This window comes from Salvia hispanica, chromosome 1 (assembly GCF_029641045.1).
Source record: "Salvia hispanica isolate PSC_SH4W2 chromosome 1, Shi_PSC_v1, whole genome shotgun sequence".
Taxonomy (NCBI): domain Eukaryota; kingdom Viridiplantae; phylum Streptophyta; class Magnoliopsida; order Lamiales; family Lamiaceae; genus Salvia; species Salvia hispanica.
Window position 1 is genome coordinate 44,981,162 of NC_142692.1, and position 17,961 is coordinate 44,999,122.

General features: G+C 35.9%; 3 protein-coding genes and 1 long non-coding RNA gene across 6 annotated transcripts; 3 read left to right on the forward strand and 1 right to left on the reverse strand.

The window, feature by feature from the left end:
* Window positions 1-7,043: 7,043 nt before the first annotated feature.
* LOC125220064 (uncharacterized) lies at window positions 7,044-8,809 on the reverse strand. Of its 2 annotated transcripts, none has more exons than XM_048122182.2 (2): window positions 7,914-8,809; window positions 7,044-7,829 (listed from the first exon to the last, which is right to left on the reverse strand). In XM_048122182.2, exons 1-2 carry the CDS (start codon window positions 8,783-8,785, stop codon window positions 7,610-7,612), a joined length of 1,092 nt encoding a protein of 363 aa, XP_047978139.1. In that variant the 5' UTR covers window positions 8,786-8,809; the 3' UTR covers window positions 7,044-7,609. The 2 variants fall into 2 exon arrangements, with proteins under 2 accessions (XP_047978139.1, XP_088914410.1); XM_089058284.1 differs by having other exon boundaries at window positions 7,044-7,376; window positions 7,460-8,809.
* A 707-nt stretch (window positions 8,810-9,516) lies between these two features.
* Window positions 9,517-11,458, forward strand: LOC125219641 (uncharacterized). 2 transcript variants are annotated; one of them, XM_048121670.2, is made up of 4 exons: window positions 9,517-9,751; window positions 9,842-9,929; window positions 10,851-10,933; window positions 11,010-11,458. In XM_048121670.2, coding segments are annotated over exons 1-4 (429 nt in total). In that variant the 5' UTR covers window positions 9,517-9,749; the 3' UTR covers window positions 11,266-11,458. The 2 variants fall into 2 exon arrangements, with proteins under 2 accessions (XP_047977627.1, XP_047977628.1); XM_048121671.2 differs by having other exon boundaries at window positions 9,517-9,705.
* Window positions 11,459-11,922: 464 nt separating this feature from the next.
* Window positions 11,923-13,277, forward strand: LOC148933912 (uncharacterized). Its single transcript, XR_016134381.1, has 2 exons — window positions 11,923-12,048; window positions 12,853-13,277. It is a non-coding gene; the product is annotated as an uncharacterized LOC148933912 (long non-coding RNA).
* A 1,932-nt stretch (window positions 13,278-15,209) lies between these two features.
* Window positions 15,210-17,776, forward strand: LOC125218117 (B3 domain-containing protein Os06g0194400-like). Its single transcript, XM_048119718.2, has 6 exons — window positions 15,210-15,369; window positions 16,108-16,136; window positions 16,225-16,387; window positions 16,468-16,759; window positions 17,033-17,198; window positions 17,290-17,776. The coding sequence occupies exons 3-6, from the start codon at window positions 16,352-16,354 to the stop codon at window positions 17,294-17,296; spliced, it is 501 nt and encodes a 166-aa protein (XP_047975675.1). The 5' UTR covers window positions 15,210-15,369; window positions 16,108-16,136; window positions 16,225-16,351; the 3' UTR covers window positions 17,297-17,776.
* The last annotated feature ends 185 nt before the right edge of the window (window positions 17,777-17,961 follow it).

Below are 17,961 nucleotides of genomic sequence, written 5' to 3' on the forward strand. Positions count from 1 at the left end.
TGGAAAGACGAGGCTCGTTCACTAGAGTCTATTCCACGACTGGGTCAAGAGCGGTAGTGGAAGTCTGCCTCCGTCCTTCTTTACCAAGGGTTGAACAAGCTAGATATGTCTTATAGTAAGAACATAGATCAAAATTTGTGCAAAACCCAAAGTAGTGGAGAACTTGTCTTCGAAAAAACTCAGACATGGAATAAAAACACAAATCTCCATTAACAATCCATTTTGAATAAACAATTGTGATTCAATATCTTATGAGCTCAGATCTAAATGGGCCTAAACAAAGTTAAATATTATTAGCTGACTTGCTTTTCAAAGACAAATACCATTTAAGTTTTTGTCAGCACAAAACAAAGAAATTACATGAGAAGGCTATATGATTAGGTTTGTGGGTCACGTGGTACGGGCCTCACTCCACAAGGCCCATATTGGCGCCAATCGAAGCCCATACCCCGACGTCTTGTGGGTCGACCTAGACGATTCCATGACTATGCCTAGTTCTTTTATTTAAATTATGTAATCGAGTCATAGTCGTGTTAGCAAAAACTCGATCTCAGGTTTCTTTTGTTGTTTATAAGAGAGTCGAATCACATTGGATTAAGTATTTAGTATGAACAGAGTCTTGCCCTTCAATATGAGTCATGCCCAAATAGCATTAATCAGATTAGTGAAAGCCCAAGTCTTCATAACAAGTTAACAACCTACATATGGGCCTAGGAAAGTGGAACTTGTTTCTACAAAACCATTGTTAGATTGTGGTGGAAAATGAATTCTGTAAACCGGCCGTCTCCAAATTCTGATTGCTATTTTGGGCTGACTACAAATTCTGACTGCTAACAAAATGAGATTTGGGCTGATTGCCAACAAAATGAGATTTGGGCCGGACTATTTGATGGATGATTAAAGTCTTAAGTTAATTACTACCTCTGTTCCTCAAATATTGTCCCACTTTGACCCAGCACGGATTTTAAAAAATGTAATGAAAAATGAGTTGAAAAGGCTACTGGATTGTGGTCATACTTTTATATATTAGTTTTATAATAAAATATGAGTAGGAATGAGTTAGTGGAATATGAGGTCCACTGCCAAATATAGTAAAAAGTGAAATGAGATAAATTTTGAAGGACGGACGGAAATAGAAAAATGGGACAAACTTTCAGAACGGAGGTAGTATAGTATAATATTTTAAACTACTACTACTATAATTTTGGATTTCATTCATTTATGTTGGTATATATACTGGAGTCTACAGATTTGTATATTAATCATCAGATTTTTAAATTGCAATTTATATAAGTGGTAATTTTATAGTAGTAAAAGATAAAAGTTGTCAGCCAACTTCATTTCATCAAAAATATACTCTCTCTATTCCAAGAAAGATGACTCCTTCCTTGAGCGGCATGAGAATTTATACAACTTTATTTTGTGTGTGAAATGGAGAGAGTAAGGTAAGAGAGAGAATCTTTTTAAGAGAAAAGTATTTCCATTTTTAGTAATGAGTCACCTTGATTGAGACAAATAAAAAAGGAAAATAGTCATATGGGATAGAGAGTAGTACTTAGTCTATTTCAAAAGAAAATATTCAAGATTTATCGATCAAATTTCTACTTGCTAAATGTCTACATTTTCAGTATTTGTCTACCATTTTCAAAGTTGCTCTATCATTCTTTATTTTTTAACATCAAAATTCGTATATTCTTCCTAAAACTGCAACTTCGCACTTGTCATGGTGATACATTTTTTAAAACTAATCTATAATTTTTATCGCAAGTGTACAAATGCTACTATAGTATAAGAGCACTCCCAATGGTGTCGGCTAAAAGTCGGCGTTTTTTCGCCGTCTATCGCCGAGTTATCGCTGACCAATGGGAGAGGTCGGCGATAATTCGGCGATTTTTCCTCCCGTTTTATCGCCAACCGGCGAAAAATCGCCGAATTATCGCCGACCACTGTGGGCGATAATTCGGCGATAAATATATTTTTTGTTTTTTTTTTTTTTAACTTCCCCCCTATAAATACACACCTTCTCTTCATTCTCTCCCCATCCTCATCCTTTTTCTCTCTTCATTCTCTCCTCATCCTCATCCTCATCCTTTTTCTCTCTTCATTTATTTTCTTTCTCTCCATCTATATTTAATGAATTCTGAATCGTCTTCTCATTCTCGGTCCGACGAGGAGATATCTCATTCTTCTTCCGAAGAGGAGGTACGTCCCGCTCCCACCGGATGGGATGTCGCGGGTTTCGCCAACAACCCAGTCAACAACTATATCTCCCGTTTCATACAAAGCGAGCTTGCTCGAATGCAGCAGCCACCCCAAACGGCCAATCCGCAGGCGGCGCCGATACATCCCCCGCAACCACGCTGGTGGGCACGATCGGCTGTTCGCCGATTATTTTGCTGAGGAACCACGTTATCCGGCAAATGTATTTCGTCGCCGATTCAGAATGCGCCGCTCCCTCTTCCTGCCCATTGTTAATGCGTTGTCCGCGCGTTACCCCGAGTTCCGACTCCAGCGAGACGCCACAGGGAAGCCCGGTCTATCGCCCCTGCAGAAATGCATTGTTGCCATTCGACAATTGGCATATGGAGGGTCCGCCGACATGTTCGATGAGTATCTGCAATGCGGCGAGACGACTGGCAACGAGTGCCTGAAGAATTTTTGTCAGGGCGTGCGAGAGATATTTGGGGAGCACTACCTTCGCTCGCCGGACGCAGCTAACTGCCAGTTCCTGCTGGATTGGCACTGGAGGAGCCACGACTTTCCGGGGATGCTCGGCAGCATCGACTGTATGCACTGGCAGTGGAAGAACTGCCCAACCGCGTGGCGAGGCCAGTTCACTACCGGCTACAAAGGTACGCATCCCACCGTCATTCTTGAAGCCGTTGCCGACCAACGGCTTTGGATTTGACATGCTTATTTTGGTATAGCCGGGTCGAACAACGACCTAAATGTTCTCAATTCCTCGCCCCTTTTCAACGAGCGGGTCAACGGGTTAGGCCCCTCCATCGAATTCACGGCCAATGGCAATGTGCATAACATGGGGTACTACCTGGCTGACGGCATCTATCCGCAATAGCCCGTGTTTTTTAAGACGATTAGATGCCCAATCAGAGATAGTAGAAAGTATTTTGCCCGAGCGCAAGAGTCTGCGTGCAAGGATGTGGAGAGGGCGTTTGGGGTGCTCCAATCGCGATTTGCACTGGTAAAGGGCCCGACGCGCTTTTTCTACCAGGGGGATATTGCCGACATCATGTATGCGTGCATCATCATGCATAACATGATCATCGATGATGAACACGAAGGCGTCCTCAACGTCACCAACGACACCAGTGTTGCATCATCGAGTCACGGTATCTCAACCGAGTCCGAGTCCGCCCGCCGGGGTGTACCGTACAACGAACATGAACGGTTCAAGGCGTTCATGGACATACACCAGAAGGAGGCCCATCGAGCACTACAACACGATATGATCGAAGAATTGTGGGCAAATAGAAACCGCGCCCACCGCCCTTGAATTTTTTTACTTTGAATTTTTTTTTCCATTCCTGTACTATTTTTTTTTTATTAATTTTCGTCGTTGTAATGTTTACCCGTGTTTAATACAACGAACTTTATTACTACTCCCTCCGTCCCGCTTAAGATGACACGTTTTCCTTTTTAGTTTGTCCCAATTAAGATGACACATTTCCTTTTTTGGTAACTTTCTCTCTCCAATTAATACACTCAACCACTTTTTCTCACTCCTATTAAAATATTCATCTATCTTCATCTCTCTACTTTAATACCTACACCCACCTTCTCTCTCTCCAATTAAACACTTTAACCAATAACTCCTAAAATCTCGTGCCGGCTAAGCAATGTGTCATCTTAGCCGGGACGGAGGGAGTATTATTTGTTTTGTCTTATAAATTAAATTAGCTATTTATTATATAAAAAAATAAAACAATTAAATTAGTGATGATGTAAAAATGAAATGTTGAGTTAGGGAGAAATAAGGGAGAAATAAGGGAGAAACCATTGGAGCAGTTGGCTAAAAGTTGGCTAAAAACTGAGGATAAATTATGGTGCTGATGTGGCACTGATGTGGCAGAAGTTAGAAAAAAATAAGAAAGATTTTAGAGAAACCGTTGAGAATACTCTAAATATGATCAAGTAAAAGTATCGTAGACTAATCTTATAAGTTACTGTAATATTAACCTCTTCGCAATTTAGACTGAACGACTGACTGAACAATGTTGCTTTCAATAGTTAATACTGCAATATTAAGTTGTTGCAGAATGTTGCTTTCAATTTGGCTACAAATTTGAAATTTGAACAAAGATGATCTGGTACATACTACTCACTCCGTCCCGGCTAAGATGACACATTGCTTAGGAGTTATTGGTTAAAGTGTTTAATTGGAGAGAGAGAAGGTGAGTGTAGGTATTAAAGTAGAGAGATGAAGATAGATGAATATTTTAATAGGAGTGAGAAAAAGTGGTTGAATGTATTAATTGGAGAGAGAAAGTTACCAAAAAAGGAAATGTGTCATCTTAGTTGGGACAAACTAAAAAGGAAAACGTGTCATCTTAAGCGGGACGGAGGGAGTAATAAACCAGTGTGTTTGGACACGTGGCGATCATCAGTGGGTAGAGATGATGACATTACCGTTAACTTTTGAAAGACAAGTGCATGTGACTTTAAAGGGAATCTAATCATCTATTCAATTACACACACTTTGCAGATTTGTACCGCTCTCTGTCTGTAAAAATAACCTAGAAAACTCCATCCCCAACTACTTACCATTTTTTAATTTTTTTTAATATCTATTTACCATATCTTATCACTTTATAAATTTGGCTTCACAGTGTTCATATCCATCCATCTCAGGCTCTCTCATCCCTTCTCACTAGGGTTTCTCCAAAACTAGGTTTAAAACCAAAATTTAGGGTTTACCACTAAGATTTGCTATATGCTATGCTGCTTTAATTTCTTGTTAGTATTTTTATAGATCTGGAATCTCTGTTAGTTACTGTGTTTTGTTTCCCAACCTCAAGGGTTGAGTTTTTGTGGAGCTCTTTTAAGTCCAATAAAAGGATCTTGCTGGTGAAAAAAAGCTGCTAATTTATGGATTCCTCAGCCCTATCCAAAAAAAATAAAATTGGATTGGTTTGTGGATTGCATATGTAAGGAGCTTCTGTTACCCATGTTTGAGCCTTGTTTGGATTGAAGGGAGCTCTACACTATTTTTGCTCTTAAATTTAATTTGTTCCAACAAAAGGAAGAAATTATGTCATTATATGTTTTAGATCTGTTGTTTTGCTGTCTGTTTCTCCTTAGATTCTGTTGGACTGTTGTGTGATTATATTCAACTTTTGATCTGTTAACTTCCTTCCCTCTTTAGAATTTTGGTTTGCTATTTTTGGTTGCAGCTGAAAGTCAAACTGCAGGTGGATGCAGTCTTTAAAGATTTCTGTATAATATATATTGCTGCCTTTTTGTGTTTAATGTTTCTCTTGTGATGCAAATTGGATTTTCCTCTCTTTTACCTTTTTCTTAATTATTTGGGAGGTTCACTGGATATCTGTTTTACATTTGGAGCCCATTTAAAATTAACATTCATTTATACTTTTAAAAAATTTAAATTTGGCAAAAATAATTTTACTTAAGCGGTTTTCAAAGGAAGGCCATAACATTATTAACATTTATATTTAGAAGCTTGATTTGTTAAGCATGCGTGTTACCACTTGATATCAATGGTGAATTTAGAATTTTTGAGTGTGCGAAATAATTCTACCGGTTTGGAGTGCCAAATTTTGAACCATTTTGTATCTTCTTTTTAGCTTTTTTCTCAATCATAAATTCATAATCCTTGATTACTTTCTAGTGATACCATTAATAAATTATGGGTAATTTATATTAGCTTTTGCAGACAGTGTTATTTAATTGAGGAATCATCTTTTGACTTATTTAAGATAAAAAGTTAAATGTATTAGAAGAGAATTGAGAAATAATAATAATAATAAAATTAAATAAGTTACATTACAAGAGAAATGAAAAAAAAATGCCTAACACGAGAAAATTATAAAATGTATAAAAAGTTTTAAATTATTAGAAATTGAAAATATTAAAAATTATTAAATGCTTTATAAGAGAAATGAGAAAGTTCAAAGGAAATGAATGCAATAGCATAAAATTAAAAAATGTTTTAGAAAATGAGTCAAAGCCACATGCCTTTACTTCGTTAAGAGAATTTCTATGATTCTATCACTCCACCAACATTACTTTGTTGGAAAGAGATCTCAATATATATATAAGTGTATATCTTTTTGGATATAATTGTAACTTACACAACCCTTTTTACCTCTCTCCATTCATCTAGCCATACTTCTCACATTACTTTTTATCACATTATTTATAAAATTGAAATACAGAGAAACAATATACAGTAAAATTACTTTATTTAAAAACATTCAAAATTACACATCATAAACAATAAAAATTACGAATGATAAAAAAGTTATAAATCCTAAAAATTTAAAATCCTAAATATAGAAAACTATATCATCAACCTTATATTGGAATGAAAGTGAAATTTTGTTGGTTTAGTTTTATATTAACAAAGGGAGATCTCTCTCTTTGTTATGAATTTTCCTCCGATCAATCCAAGAGCTCACCTGTAAGAATAAAATGATTTGTGGAGAAATCCTTAAAGTGCTAAAAGACTTTATTTCACGGCACAAAAAAGATTTCTCATCATCCTAAAAGGTCTCCTTTAAATAGGAAATCCAAACCCTGAAAGGAATTTATGAAGTGGTTAATGAGATTAAAAGAGATACTCTAAAATCACAAAAATAACAAAATTAAATAATACTGCACGGATGTGATCCCTTGATCATCAGTTCGTTGAGAGATGGCAGCGGGCTTGTGTCGTAGAGCTGCACGGGCTCATGGTGATGGGTCGGGCGACGGGAGGAACTCTCTCTCTCAAACACACACATCAAATCTTACCTTAAATATTTAGTCCAAAACAGAACAACTCTTCCTTCCAATATATATGTAAATAGATCAAAAACAAGATCTGGATAGTAAAACAAGAATTCACACTCTTGGAAACAATATGAGATTTCAAATTCTCAAAGAAAGTCTAATACACAATTTAGATAACATCCAAACAGATCATGGTATGAAGTTTAAGGGTTAAGGCAGAAACCAACCACGAAAATTGAAAACTAATATACCAATTTCCCAAATCCAACAGACCTAAAGATGTCATCACTTAAAAAATTGCAAATCAAGGCAATTTTAAGTTCTAATTTAACTTAGAAACAAAATCTATCTCGAAGCAAAATTCTCAGACAGCAACCCTTGCTTACAATCACCAGCACCACATCAGTCTGCAAAATGTGCATATCATCATCAAAATCTCATGAGATATATCACGGGAAATGTACGTATAAACCATAGGCAAACCAGTTACCCCAACTTGATCGAGCAAATGGGACAAACACGCGTTCCAGCTCAGGCCACAGACTCGTCGTTGTAGCATTAATTAATTAATAACAATAAAAACACAGATGAAGCTAAAGGTGATCAGTATCTGTTAGTTTCTAGCAAGTACATAAAAAATCTAAGCTTTACATTTACTAAAAATTTCCTTATATAGCTCTAAGACCTCAGGATCTTTCTCCCCAAAACGCTTCACATATTTCTCAACAAACAAGCTATGACTACAGACAAGGAGCGAGCCAAAGCTTGAGCTCTTGACGAAACCTTTTGACAGCAAAGCTTGGTAAAAGGCACACCGTGGCACAATCCTTCTCTCGAAACTCAACCCCAATATCGCGGGCCTGGCCATGAAAACAGAAACATCACACGCCATCGTGTTGATTATGAAATCCAAGATTTTAGTAATCTTATTCTTGGAAACAGACATGATCCTTGGATTCTTCCTGATAACAGCGAGCACTTGATCCTCGGACCAGCCCCATCTCGTGTAATGCCTGACCTTCTCCTTCCACGACAAATTGCTCAACTGCCTCATAACTTTCAACCCTGTGATGAAAGCTTTTGTGTCGGGACTAAAGCCGAGATCGAGAATCCTCTGCACCGCTAACCTAAAGGTGTCGGGAGCAAGAGCTACGCGTCTAGGATCAGCTCTCAGCAAGGCTACAATGTGGGATTCGGGCACACCTGCATCCCTTAAGATTCCCACATTAGGCAAGATTGTCTTCTGCAAATTCTCCCTAAGAATACCGGGGTGGCGCAGGATCGAGAACACGACATCTTCATCCGACCCTAGGAAGCTCCTAAGGAAATCAACACATGGGATTAGCTGGCTCTCTAAGCTTCTGTCCAGCACATTTGGCTGCACTGTCAAAATCTTCACTAATTGTGAGCTTGATAATCCCAAATCACGGAAAAATTCAATCTTGGGCAGAACATTGGATTCGGGGGTGCGCCTCAAAACTAAAGGCCATTTCTTAACAATGCTTGAGATTTCGGAATCGGTGAAATGGTGATTTTTGAGAAACGCGATAACGGAAAGGGGGTTTTCAGCGGAATCAAATTTGAGGAGCTTGGAGTAAAGTAGGGCTCGTTTTGGGGGAAAATTGAATTTGTTTTCCAGATAAAAAGCAGAGAATGGCTTTGGATTGGAGTCGATTGAGTTAGATTCTAGGGCATTTGCAGGTGGTGATGAAAGTTGGCTGAATTGAAGCAGGAAATGGGCGAGTGATGGGAGAGAAGCAACGCGACATAGTCTTGCATCGTAAAAATTGAATCTGCGAATTTGATTGAACATCATTATTGAATACAGAAGTTGAGAGCAGTTTACCTCTTCGATTCAGTTAAAAATTCCAGCCAACCAAATTCCCAGATTGAAAGCCCTTCTGCTTAAACCCTATGGCTATTTTGTTAAACATACAGTGTTTCAAATCAATTCAAATAATTAACGTTTTTAAAGTGTAAACTTAAAATTTATTACTGTATAATCTTTAAGTAAAATAACTAGGAGTATGTTCTTAGTGTTTGAGGTAAAATAAGAAAAAAATGACATTCCATATTTTTTTTAATTACTAAGAATATATGATGACACTTTTTTATTTTTGAAATATGTAGTGACTTATCAGAAACTAAATTTGAAAATCCAGTCCACGCAATAAATTAAAAGTTTAATTATTTTGCAACAGTACAATATCAATCGAGTAATTTCTTTATACTAATTTAAAACTGTCAACAAATAAAATCAAATAAATCATCATAATTAATCGTTTATGCCAAACACACATTTCAATATTTTGAGAAAAAAAAAAAAGAAGCGTCAAAGTATTACACAACAATACTTTCAACAATTTAAATACAAATATATTACTAATAATTTATATAAATAATTAAAATATTTTTAAATATAAACATTGAATAACTTTAATATACTAAAGAATAATAAAAATATTAAATATATTATATACACTCAAGAATTTAATTTAAAAAATTATTTATACAAAACCCAAAAAGGTAGAAGTCCAAATCAAAATCTAGGGCCCAAATTGTAGAATCCAACCCACTATCCTTCTCTCTCTCCCCCTTACCGGCGCGAAACCCTCCCCGCCTTCCTCAGCCGCTGTTTTCTCCCTGCCACCCACAATCAGCAAACTTTTCCGATCACCACACCTTCTCATCCTCAGCTCAGCGGCATCAATAATTCCTACTTCAATTGTTCATCTGGTCTTCCCGTCTCACTCCACTCTTCGTAGAATTGTTCTAATGAGATGTGCAAATTTCCTCAGTTTTATTAATTCCAATTCCTATATTTTTTCTGTTTTGTCGATAATTTCTACTTACGAGTGCTTCCGGTGATCAGGTGTGAGAAGATGGCAAGTGCTGCAAAAGAGGATCCGAAGAAGAAGCCGCAGCCGCAGTTGGTGAAGCTGAATCATGCTTTCAAATTGGTATACCATATTTTCTTATGCTTCATTGCTTTGCTTTTAATGTGGATGGATTTTCATACCATAACTCTTTGTATATATAGCCAATTGTTCGAATCAGATGTCGTTGTATTTTGAATTTCAGCTAATCTTTCACATTGAGGCAATTCTTTTAGATTCATAGTTTAGGTGTTCTTTCACATTGAGAAGATTCTTGTAGTTTTTTAGTTTAGCATATCTTTCAAATTGAGATGATTCTTGTAGTTTTATGGTATAGGTGATCTTTCATATTGTGATTCTTCTTCTAGTTTTCTAGTTTAAGTGATCCTTCACATCGAGACTATTCTTCTAGTTTCTAGTTTAGGTCATCTCACATTGAGGCGGTTATTTTGGTTTTCTAGTTGAAGTGATCTTTCACATTGAGATGATCCTTGGTAGTTTTCTAGTTAAGGTGATCTTTCTATTGTGATTATTCTAGTAGTTTTCTAGTTTCAAGTCATCTTTCTCATTTAGATGATTCTTGTAGTTTTCTAGTTTAGGTCATCTTTCATATTGAGGTGATTCTAGTAGTTTTCAAGTTTGTCATCTTTCATATTGAGATGGTTCTTGTAGTTTTCTAGTTTAGGTCTGCTCATATTGAGACGATTCTTGTAGTTTCCTACTTCAAGTGATCTTTCGCAAGGTCTTCTTGTTATATACTAGTGAGGAAAATTTGTAGAATTGGTATTTTCATAGACATTTGTTGATCGGGTGATGCAGTACAAACAAAGATCTTGACATGATATTGAAAATTTGTGTTGGGTGCTTAATCTGTTTCCTTTTTTATTTTGTTTGCTCATGTGATCTACTTTGATGTTGGGCTGTGGTTTAGCAGTGATACTATTTGCATACAAATTTTGTGCCTTGAAATGAATAGATTCTTATAAACATATTGTTTCTCTTTAGGCTGAGCAATGGGTTAATAACATGACTAAAACCTCGTCGATTGATAAACCACCTTCGATAGAATTGGAAGGCCGTCCCATGAGGTTAGTGTAGCTCCGGATAGATCTCTGCATCATAGTTTAACTTCTGAATGTAATTTTATTTGGTGATTTTTCACAGGCTTGGAATTGGTGCAACTGTTCCTAAAGAATCCAAATTTCTTCGTTCGAGTAATCCTGTTGAAAAAAAGTTGCTTGCCAAGCTGCATAACAACAAAATAAAAGGTGCCATGAAAGATGAAGCTTCAACCCTGCCTGCAGAAAAAGCTGATGAGGACAGCGAAGAAGAAGAATCAGAAAGCAAAACCCGAGCTTTCTCCAAGAAGAGACCTCCGAGCTCAATTTCACATCTACATGCTAGAAAGAAACATAGGTGATTGTTGTATATTTCAAGAAATTCTGCAAATGTTTTCTCAGCTGTTTCAGTGCTTGCACCAACAACTGTGTAGTTTTCATGCCTCAATGATGCACACTTAGTGAAGAATTGTAATTTTAATGAAAAATAGGCACTTTTATTTGTCCCTTAGTTATGTATGTGAATTAATTTGAAAAACTACTTCAGATTCTTTATCTTCCAGAGCTTTCAATCCAAATAAACAATACAGAATAACATTTATTTGGAATTGTCATATTTTGGTAGTACTATAAAACATAAACACTCCACATTTTTTTGTTTAGGACTACATAGTAATTTTTTAATTGAAGATGGTGCAATATGGTTCTGTGATTTATCGGTAATGGGAGAACGGTTACCGCAAGGGGAGAGGTTTACTCCTTCCCGGTAATGGGAGAATGGAACCAGACCGCAAGGGGAGAGAGGTTTATTCTTTATAAAATGAGTATGGAAAAATGACTGAGACTCCTAAAGTGGGACGGAGAGAGTATTTTTATAAATCAGAAATTAATATAGAAACGCCAATAGAGATGATGTTTTACTTATAAACACGCCAACACCGATAGCGTTTTTCCCATAAATGGAAGAAATAAAAGTTTGGGTACATATTTCGAAATATAGTAGTAGACTCCCCTACACATCCAATTTTCTCAAAAAACATACAACTACAAAATTTACTCATGAGAACCAGTAAATTGAGAGAAGAATCAGACGAGGATGAGGTCCTAGATTATTGTCCAGCAGGCTTCATGGATTCCTCATCAAGGTTTTCTTTATTTTTACTTTTATGTCCATTATAATCAACTTTTGTACACTTTACAATTCTGATTTGTGTCCAGATTTGTTGGTCGTGTACCTTTTTCCTGTTAATCTGATATACGATTTCCTCTGGTAGATTTTTGTTGAATTATCATTTGTTTAATCTTGTTCCGGTTAATGCCATTGAGTTTTTTTTGCCTTATATGCCAATTTGTTGTGATGCCATAAGGGTTTCTTCGGTTTGGATCTGGAAGGTCTAAGGGTAATCGGCGATTTGCGTTTACGCGTTTTCATATAACTAGATTCAGTTTTTCCCTAATTTTGAATCGCTGAGTGGGTTCAAACTCATTTCACGATTTAGTTGTGTAAGCGCGTTATTTATCCGGGTAACAAGGAAAATGGTGTTTCAAGAAATCTCAAATCTAAAGATATGCAAGTGAGTTATGATTTCCTTTGGTTTATTATATGTGATTTATGCTTGGATCCATGTCTATACAAACCTTTATGTTTTGTTGATTGTGAATTTTTGGGTTGATTTTTGTTGAATTCTCTTTGTTTAATCTTGTTCCAGTTAATGCCATTGAGTTTTTTTTTGCTTTATATGCCACTTTGTTGTGATGCCATTAGGGTTTCTTCGGTTTGGTGATTTATAACGTTTAGCGTTTTCGAATAACTAGATTTTAATTTTCCCTAATTTTGAATTGTTGAGTGAGTTCAAACTCATTTCATGGTTTAGTTGTGTAAACGCGTTATTTTACAGGGTAACGCGGAATAGATTCCATATTCGGTTACTATGTATTTATTGTGGCAGGTCGGATTTAAGCAAGTTTGGCAATGTATTTGTAAGAAGGCAATAAGCATTTAATGCTCTAATATCAACGCTTAAGAATTGTACTAGCAATTAAGCGACCTTATGGCCGATAGTTGAGTTGTACCTTTTTTTTGGCGTTTGCCTATTTTTGGCAAATTTTTTTATTTTTTCTTACTTTATTTATTCTTAGTCTGTCTTATTTAATTTATTTTTCTACTTTATTCTCTTTCCACTTGACATTTAAACATCAATTTTTTAAACCCCGCACAAAAGAAGAAGAGAAGGATGAAGAATGTGGTGCAAGTAGATAACAAGGAAAAGGTTGTTTCAAGGCTAAAGATATACACGTGAGAATTTATGATTTCCTTTTGTTAATTATATGTGATTTATGCTTGGATCTATGTCTATACACACATTTATGTTTAGTTGTTGTGAAATTTTGGGTTAAGTTTTGTTGAATGTTTGGGTTAATTTATGTTTACCAAATAAAGATAACACACATACAACACATATTGCGCGCACACACAAACTCTATATTTTTTGTTGGTTTTTAATTTTTTTTCAATTTTAGTTTTGACTAGAGCATAGCATAAGACTAATTTAATTTATTTATGCATATTCAAAATCATAGTTATTAGAAAATCAGAAGATAAGATCGAAATAAATACAATTGCACTTTTTCACTTTTAACATTTCTCAAATTTCGTATGTTGGACGAAAATATAAAAGATCACGATTTAATGAAAATCGGAAACCACCGGTTTACTACCAGAAACCGTGGACCGAGCCGCCGGTTTCTGGAAGAAAACAGCCGGATTTGAATTTTGAATTTTTCATTATAAAAAGATTCTCGGTATTTTACATCTATAAATACCCTACTTCCCCATCATTTTTACTCACCCATTCTTGTGTTGACGAGTATTTCTCTTCTCAATCTCGATTTTCACTATTTTGTACTCTCATTCTCTCCAATTTGCTAAGTGTTGTTGTCTTGTCTACTTCTTTTTCTCATTTATTTACTTAAGTTGTTCATTATTTATCAATTATCATACTTCAATTTCCATATGTCTTCTTCCCGTGGTGAGGTTGAATCAAGAAAGCTCGGATATAAAGATATACAAGTAAGAATTTATTATTTCCTTTGGTTAATTATATGTGATTTATGCTTGGATTTATGTCTATACACCCCTTTATATTTTGTTGATTGTGGATTTTTGTGCAGATTAATGTTGAATTCTCTCTTTTTTTTGCCTTATATGCCAATTTGTTGTTATGCCATAAGGGGTCTTCAGTTTATGGAGGTCTAAGAGTAATCGACGATTTGAAACGTTTAAGAGTTTTAGTATAACTTGATTCGTTTTTTACCGAATCTTGAAACGCTAAGTGGGCTCAAACTCATTTCATGTTTTAGTTGTGTAAACGCGTTATCAATTCGGGTAACCCAACACAGATTCCATATTCGGTTAGTATGTATTTATTTTGCCAGGTCAGATTTAGCTAGTTGGCCGATGTACTTGTAAGCAAATGCTCTTTTTTTATTTAATGCTCTTATTCCTACGCCTACGAACTGTAGCAGTTAAGCGACCTTATGGCAGATAGTTGAGTCGTATTCTTTTTTGGGTTGTTCCAATGTGGTTGAACTGTTTCTAGTTTTGACAAAAATAATTTCTTCTGTTTTAAACCTCGTGCAAATGTAACGCACCAACTATCTTGGCTGGGACGGAACTAGAAAAACAAATAAGTCAATGTGGAAATTTTAAAAATAATATATATAATATATACATCTAAAATATTATTACAAAACTCTTACGTTTCCATGTCTATATATATATACACAACTTATGTTTAGTTGATTGTGAATTTTTGGGATAATTTTTGTTGAATGTTTGGGTTAATTTATGTTCACTATATAAACATAGCACACATACAACACACACTGCGCACACACATTGCACGCGCACGTGTACACACTATATTTTTTGTTGGTTTTTAAATTTTTTTTTCAATTTTAGTTTTGACTGGAACATAGCATAAGACTAATTTAATGTATTTATGCGTAATAAAATAGTTTATTAGTTACACGCCTTCCTCATGTTCAAAACATGTGCATATTCAAAATCATAGTTATTAGAAAACCAGAAGATAAAGATTGAAATAAATACAATTGCGCTTTTTCACTTTTAACATTTCTCAAATTTCGTATTTATAAGAACACATCTTATTCATTGGACGAAAATATAAAAAGATCACGATTTAATGAAAATCAGAAACCACTAGTTTTCTGCCAGAATCTGTGGACTGAGCCGCCGGGTTCTGGAAGAAAACAACCAAATTTGAATATTGAATTTTTCATTAAAAAAAGATTCTCTGTATTTTTCATCTATAAATACCCTACTTCCCCATCATTTCTACTCACCCCAGCCTTGTGTGACAAGTATTTCTCTTCTCAATCTCGATTTTCTCTATTATGTAGTTATTCATTACTATTCAAGAAAGCTCAGATCTAAAGATATACAAGTAAGAATTTATGATTTCCTTTGGTTAATTATATGTGATTTATGCTTGGATCTATATCTATACACACCTTTATGTTTTGTTGCTTGTGGATTTTTGTGCAGATTTATGTTGAATTGTCTTTGTTAAATCTTATTCCAATTAATGCTATTGAGTTTTTTTCTCTTCCCCCCCCCCCCCCCCCGCGCCCCCCTCTTTTTTTGCCTTATATGCCAATTTGTTGTGATGCCATAAGGGGTCTTCAGTTTATGGAGGTCTGAGGGTAATCGGCGATTTGAAGCATTTAAGCGTTTTATCGAATCTTGAAACGCTGAGTGGGCTCAAACTCATTTCATGTTTTAGCTGTGTAAATGCGTTATTTATTCGTGTAACCCAGCATACATTCCATAATCGGTTAGTATGTATTTATTTTGCCAGGTCGGATTTTGCTAGTTGGCCGATGTACTCGTAAGAAAGCAAAAATCATTTAATGCTAGACGACTTTCATGATTTAAATAACTATTACCGCTTACTATACTAAAACATAAATAGTTGACAACTTTGTGCTAATATGTGACAACTTTGTGCAACGATGATTGCACAACTTTGTGCAATGGTGAGCGCACAAAGATGATGATAGATATTAACCCGTAAATCAAAAGAAAAGCAAAGGGGGTACATGAACAAGCATATATAAAAAATGTTTCTGTTTCTTTCAATGGTAAATGATGAGCTGATGATAATTTCTAAATTTCCAAACAGGCATCAGATAGTCCCAAAAAATCAAAAAGGTGAAGTATCTATTTCTTGTCCAATCTTCATGTTTATTTGCTTGAAAGTGAAAGAAATGCTGATTTGTGTACTGTGAATGTAAAGCAGCATTGCAAAAAAGAGGAGCACGTTTGGCGACCTATATGATGACCTCGAAACTCAGTATTCCGTAGTGGAGCGAGCAGAAAGAGTACATGAACGTTTGGAAAACGAACTGCCTCATTTTGTGAAGCATATGCTCAAATCAAATGTTAAAGGCGGATTTTGGCTGGTAAATATTACTCCATCCTGTTTATGTAACATGTTGGAAACATTGCATTGGTGGCCTAACATTTTTTCTTATTACGACAGCATCCACCAAGAGATTTTTGCAGAAAATATTTGCCCAAAAATAACACATCGATTGTGTTGGTGGATGAATTGGGAACTGAGTACATGACAACTTACATTTACAAGAGCCTCGGCTTGAGCGCTGGATGGATGGGCTTTTCCGAAGCGCACAAGTTGAAGATAGGAGATATATTGTTTTTCCATATGACTGCGCCTCACGAATTTAAGGTACACATTGTGAGAGTACACCATGTCGATGAGGATGTTTTGAGTGCAGCACTCTGTCTCATGGATATGGAAGGAAGCAGCAGTGGTTAGATACCTCTTTTCTTCTACTATTCTACAACGCATTATAGAATTGAATTACAATTCCAATTCATCACAATTCCACAGTCTAAATTCCATATCAAAATTAAATAATTAGACTTTGAAATAGTTATAAGATTATGCACATTCATGCACTACATAAACGTAGTGCACAAACACTGCACACACAGGCACTGCACACACAGGCACACACAGTTGCATCATTTTTATCGAACGGGTCCTTATATATTGTGTTGTTGTGGCATACTTTTGAGAGAAGATCTCGTGAAGACAAAGAAGAGGAGGGGGAGGAAGCCTAAGTACGGGGTGCCTTATCAGCGTGTCATTGCTGCTCCAGTAGAGAACTTCAAAGGCGAAAACTCAATCCCTAGTCCTGTTCCAGATTGTAGCAGCAACCCTTTTTTGCTCGGAAATGGTTCAAAAAGGTTCAAACTTCGTATTTTTTTGCTCGGAAATGGTTGGAAAATGGTTGAGATCTTTGGAAAACATAACTGACCTGGGAAGTGTTATTTGTAGGTCCTGAAATCACGAATGACCTCTGCTATCCCGAGACATCTTATTTATGTGATCATGCTCATGAGGGCGTCACATGTAGATAGCTGTGCAAAGTCTCGAGGTTGGTTGTAGGCGGTACGAGTTTTTGAGTGGATCCCGGACATTACATATAGATGCTTCAAACTTTGATTTACAACGCGGAGATGGTGAGGGGAAGATGCAAATATTCAACGAAATTGTGGAAATGTAGAAACTTTGACAAAAGACCTTGAATATATACTGACGTCTGCATCCAAAGTAAAGAGAAACTAAATACAAAGGCAGATCTTGACTTGTCATTTGAAATTTGTGTTGGGTGCTTAATTTATTTCCATTTTTATTTAGTTTGCCCTTGTGATCTGCTTTGATGTGGGGCTATGGCTTAGCAGTGATATTATTTACATACAAATTATGTAGGCGCCTTGAAAAGAAAAGATTCTTATACATGCCTAAAAGAAGCATAGGTGATTGTTGTATTTTCAAGAAATACTGCAAATGTTTTCTCTGCTTTGTTTGTTGTTTTCCCTTAGTTATGCATGTCAGTTGATTTGTAAACTACTTCAGATTCTTGATAACAAATCCTTCTTCAAAAAGGTCCGAACTCTAAAGCGTAAGTATATTGATTTTATTCCTGCACGAACAGGTTCAATGTAG

What these genes read in the sequence shown, in the direction of transcription:
- LOC125220064 (XM_089058284.1), bottom strand. Translation starts at nt 8,785, where the DNA reads ATGATGTTCAATCAAATTCGCAGATTCAATTTTTACGATGCAAGACTA.
- LOC125219641 (XM_048121670.2), top strand. An exon ending in TGAATCATGCTTTCAAATTG is followed by an intron (nt 9,930 to 10,850) that starts GTATACCATATT and finishes GTTTCTCTTTAG; the next exon opens with GCTGAGCAATGGGTTAATAA. An exon ending in TTGGAAGGCCGTCCCATGAG is followed by an intron (nt 10,934 to 11,009) that starts GTTAGTGTAGCT and finishes GATTTTTCACAG; the next exon opens with GCTTGGAATTGGTGCAACTG.
- LOC125218117 (XM_048119718.2), top strand. Translation starts at nt 16,352, where the DNA reads ATGCTCAAATCAAATGTTAAAGGCGGATTTTGGCTG. An exon ending in TTAAAGGCGGATTTTGGCTG is followed by an intron (nt 16,388 to 16,467) that starts GTAAATATTACT and finishes TTATTACGACAG; the next exon opens with CATCCACCAAGAGATTTTTG. An exon ending in TATGGAAGGAAGCAGCAGTG is followed by an intron (nt 16,760 to 17,032) that starts GTTAGATACCTC and finishes TTTTGAGAGAAG; the next exon opens with ATCTCGTGAAGACAAAGAAG.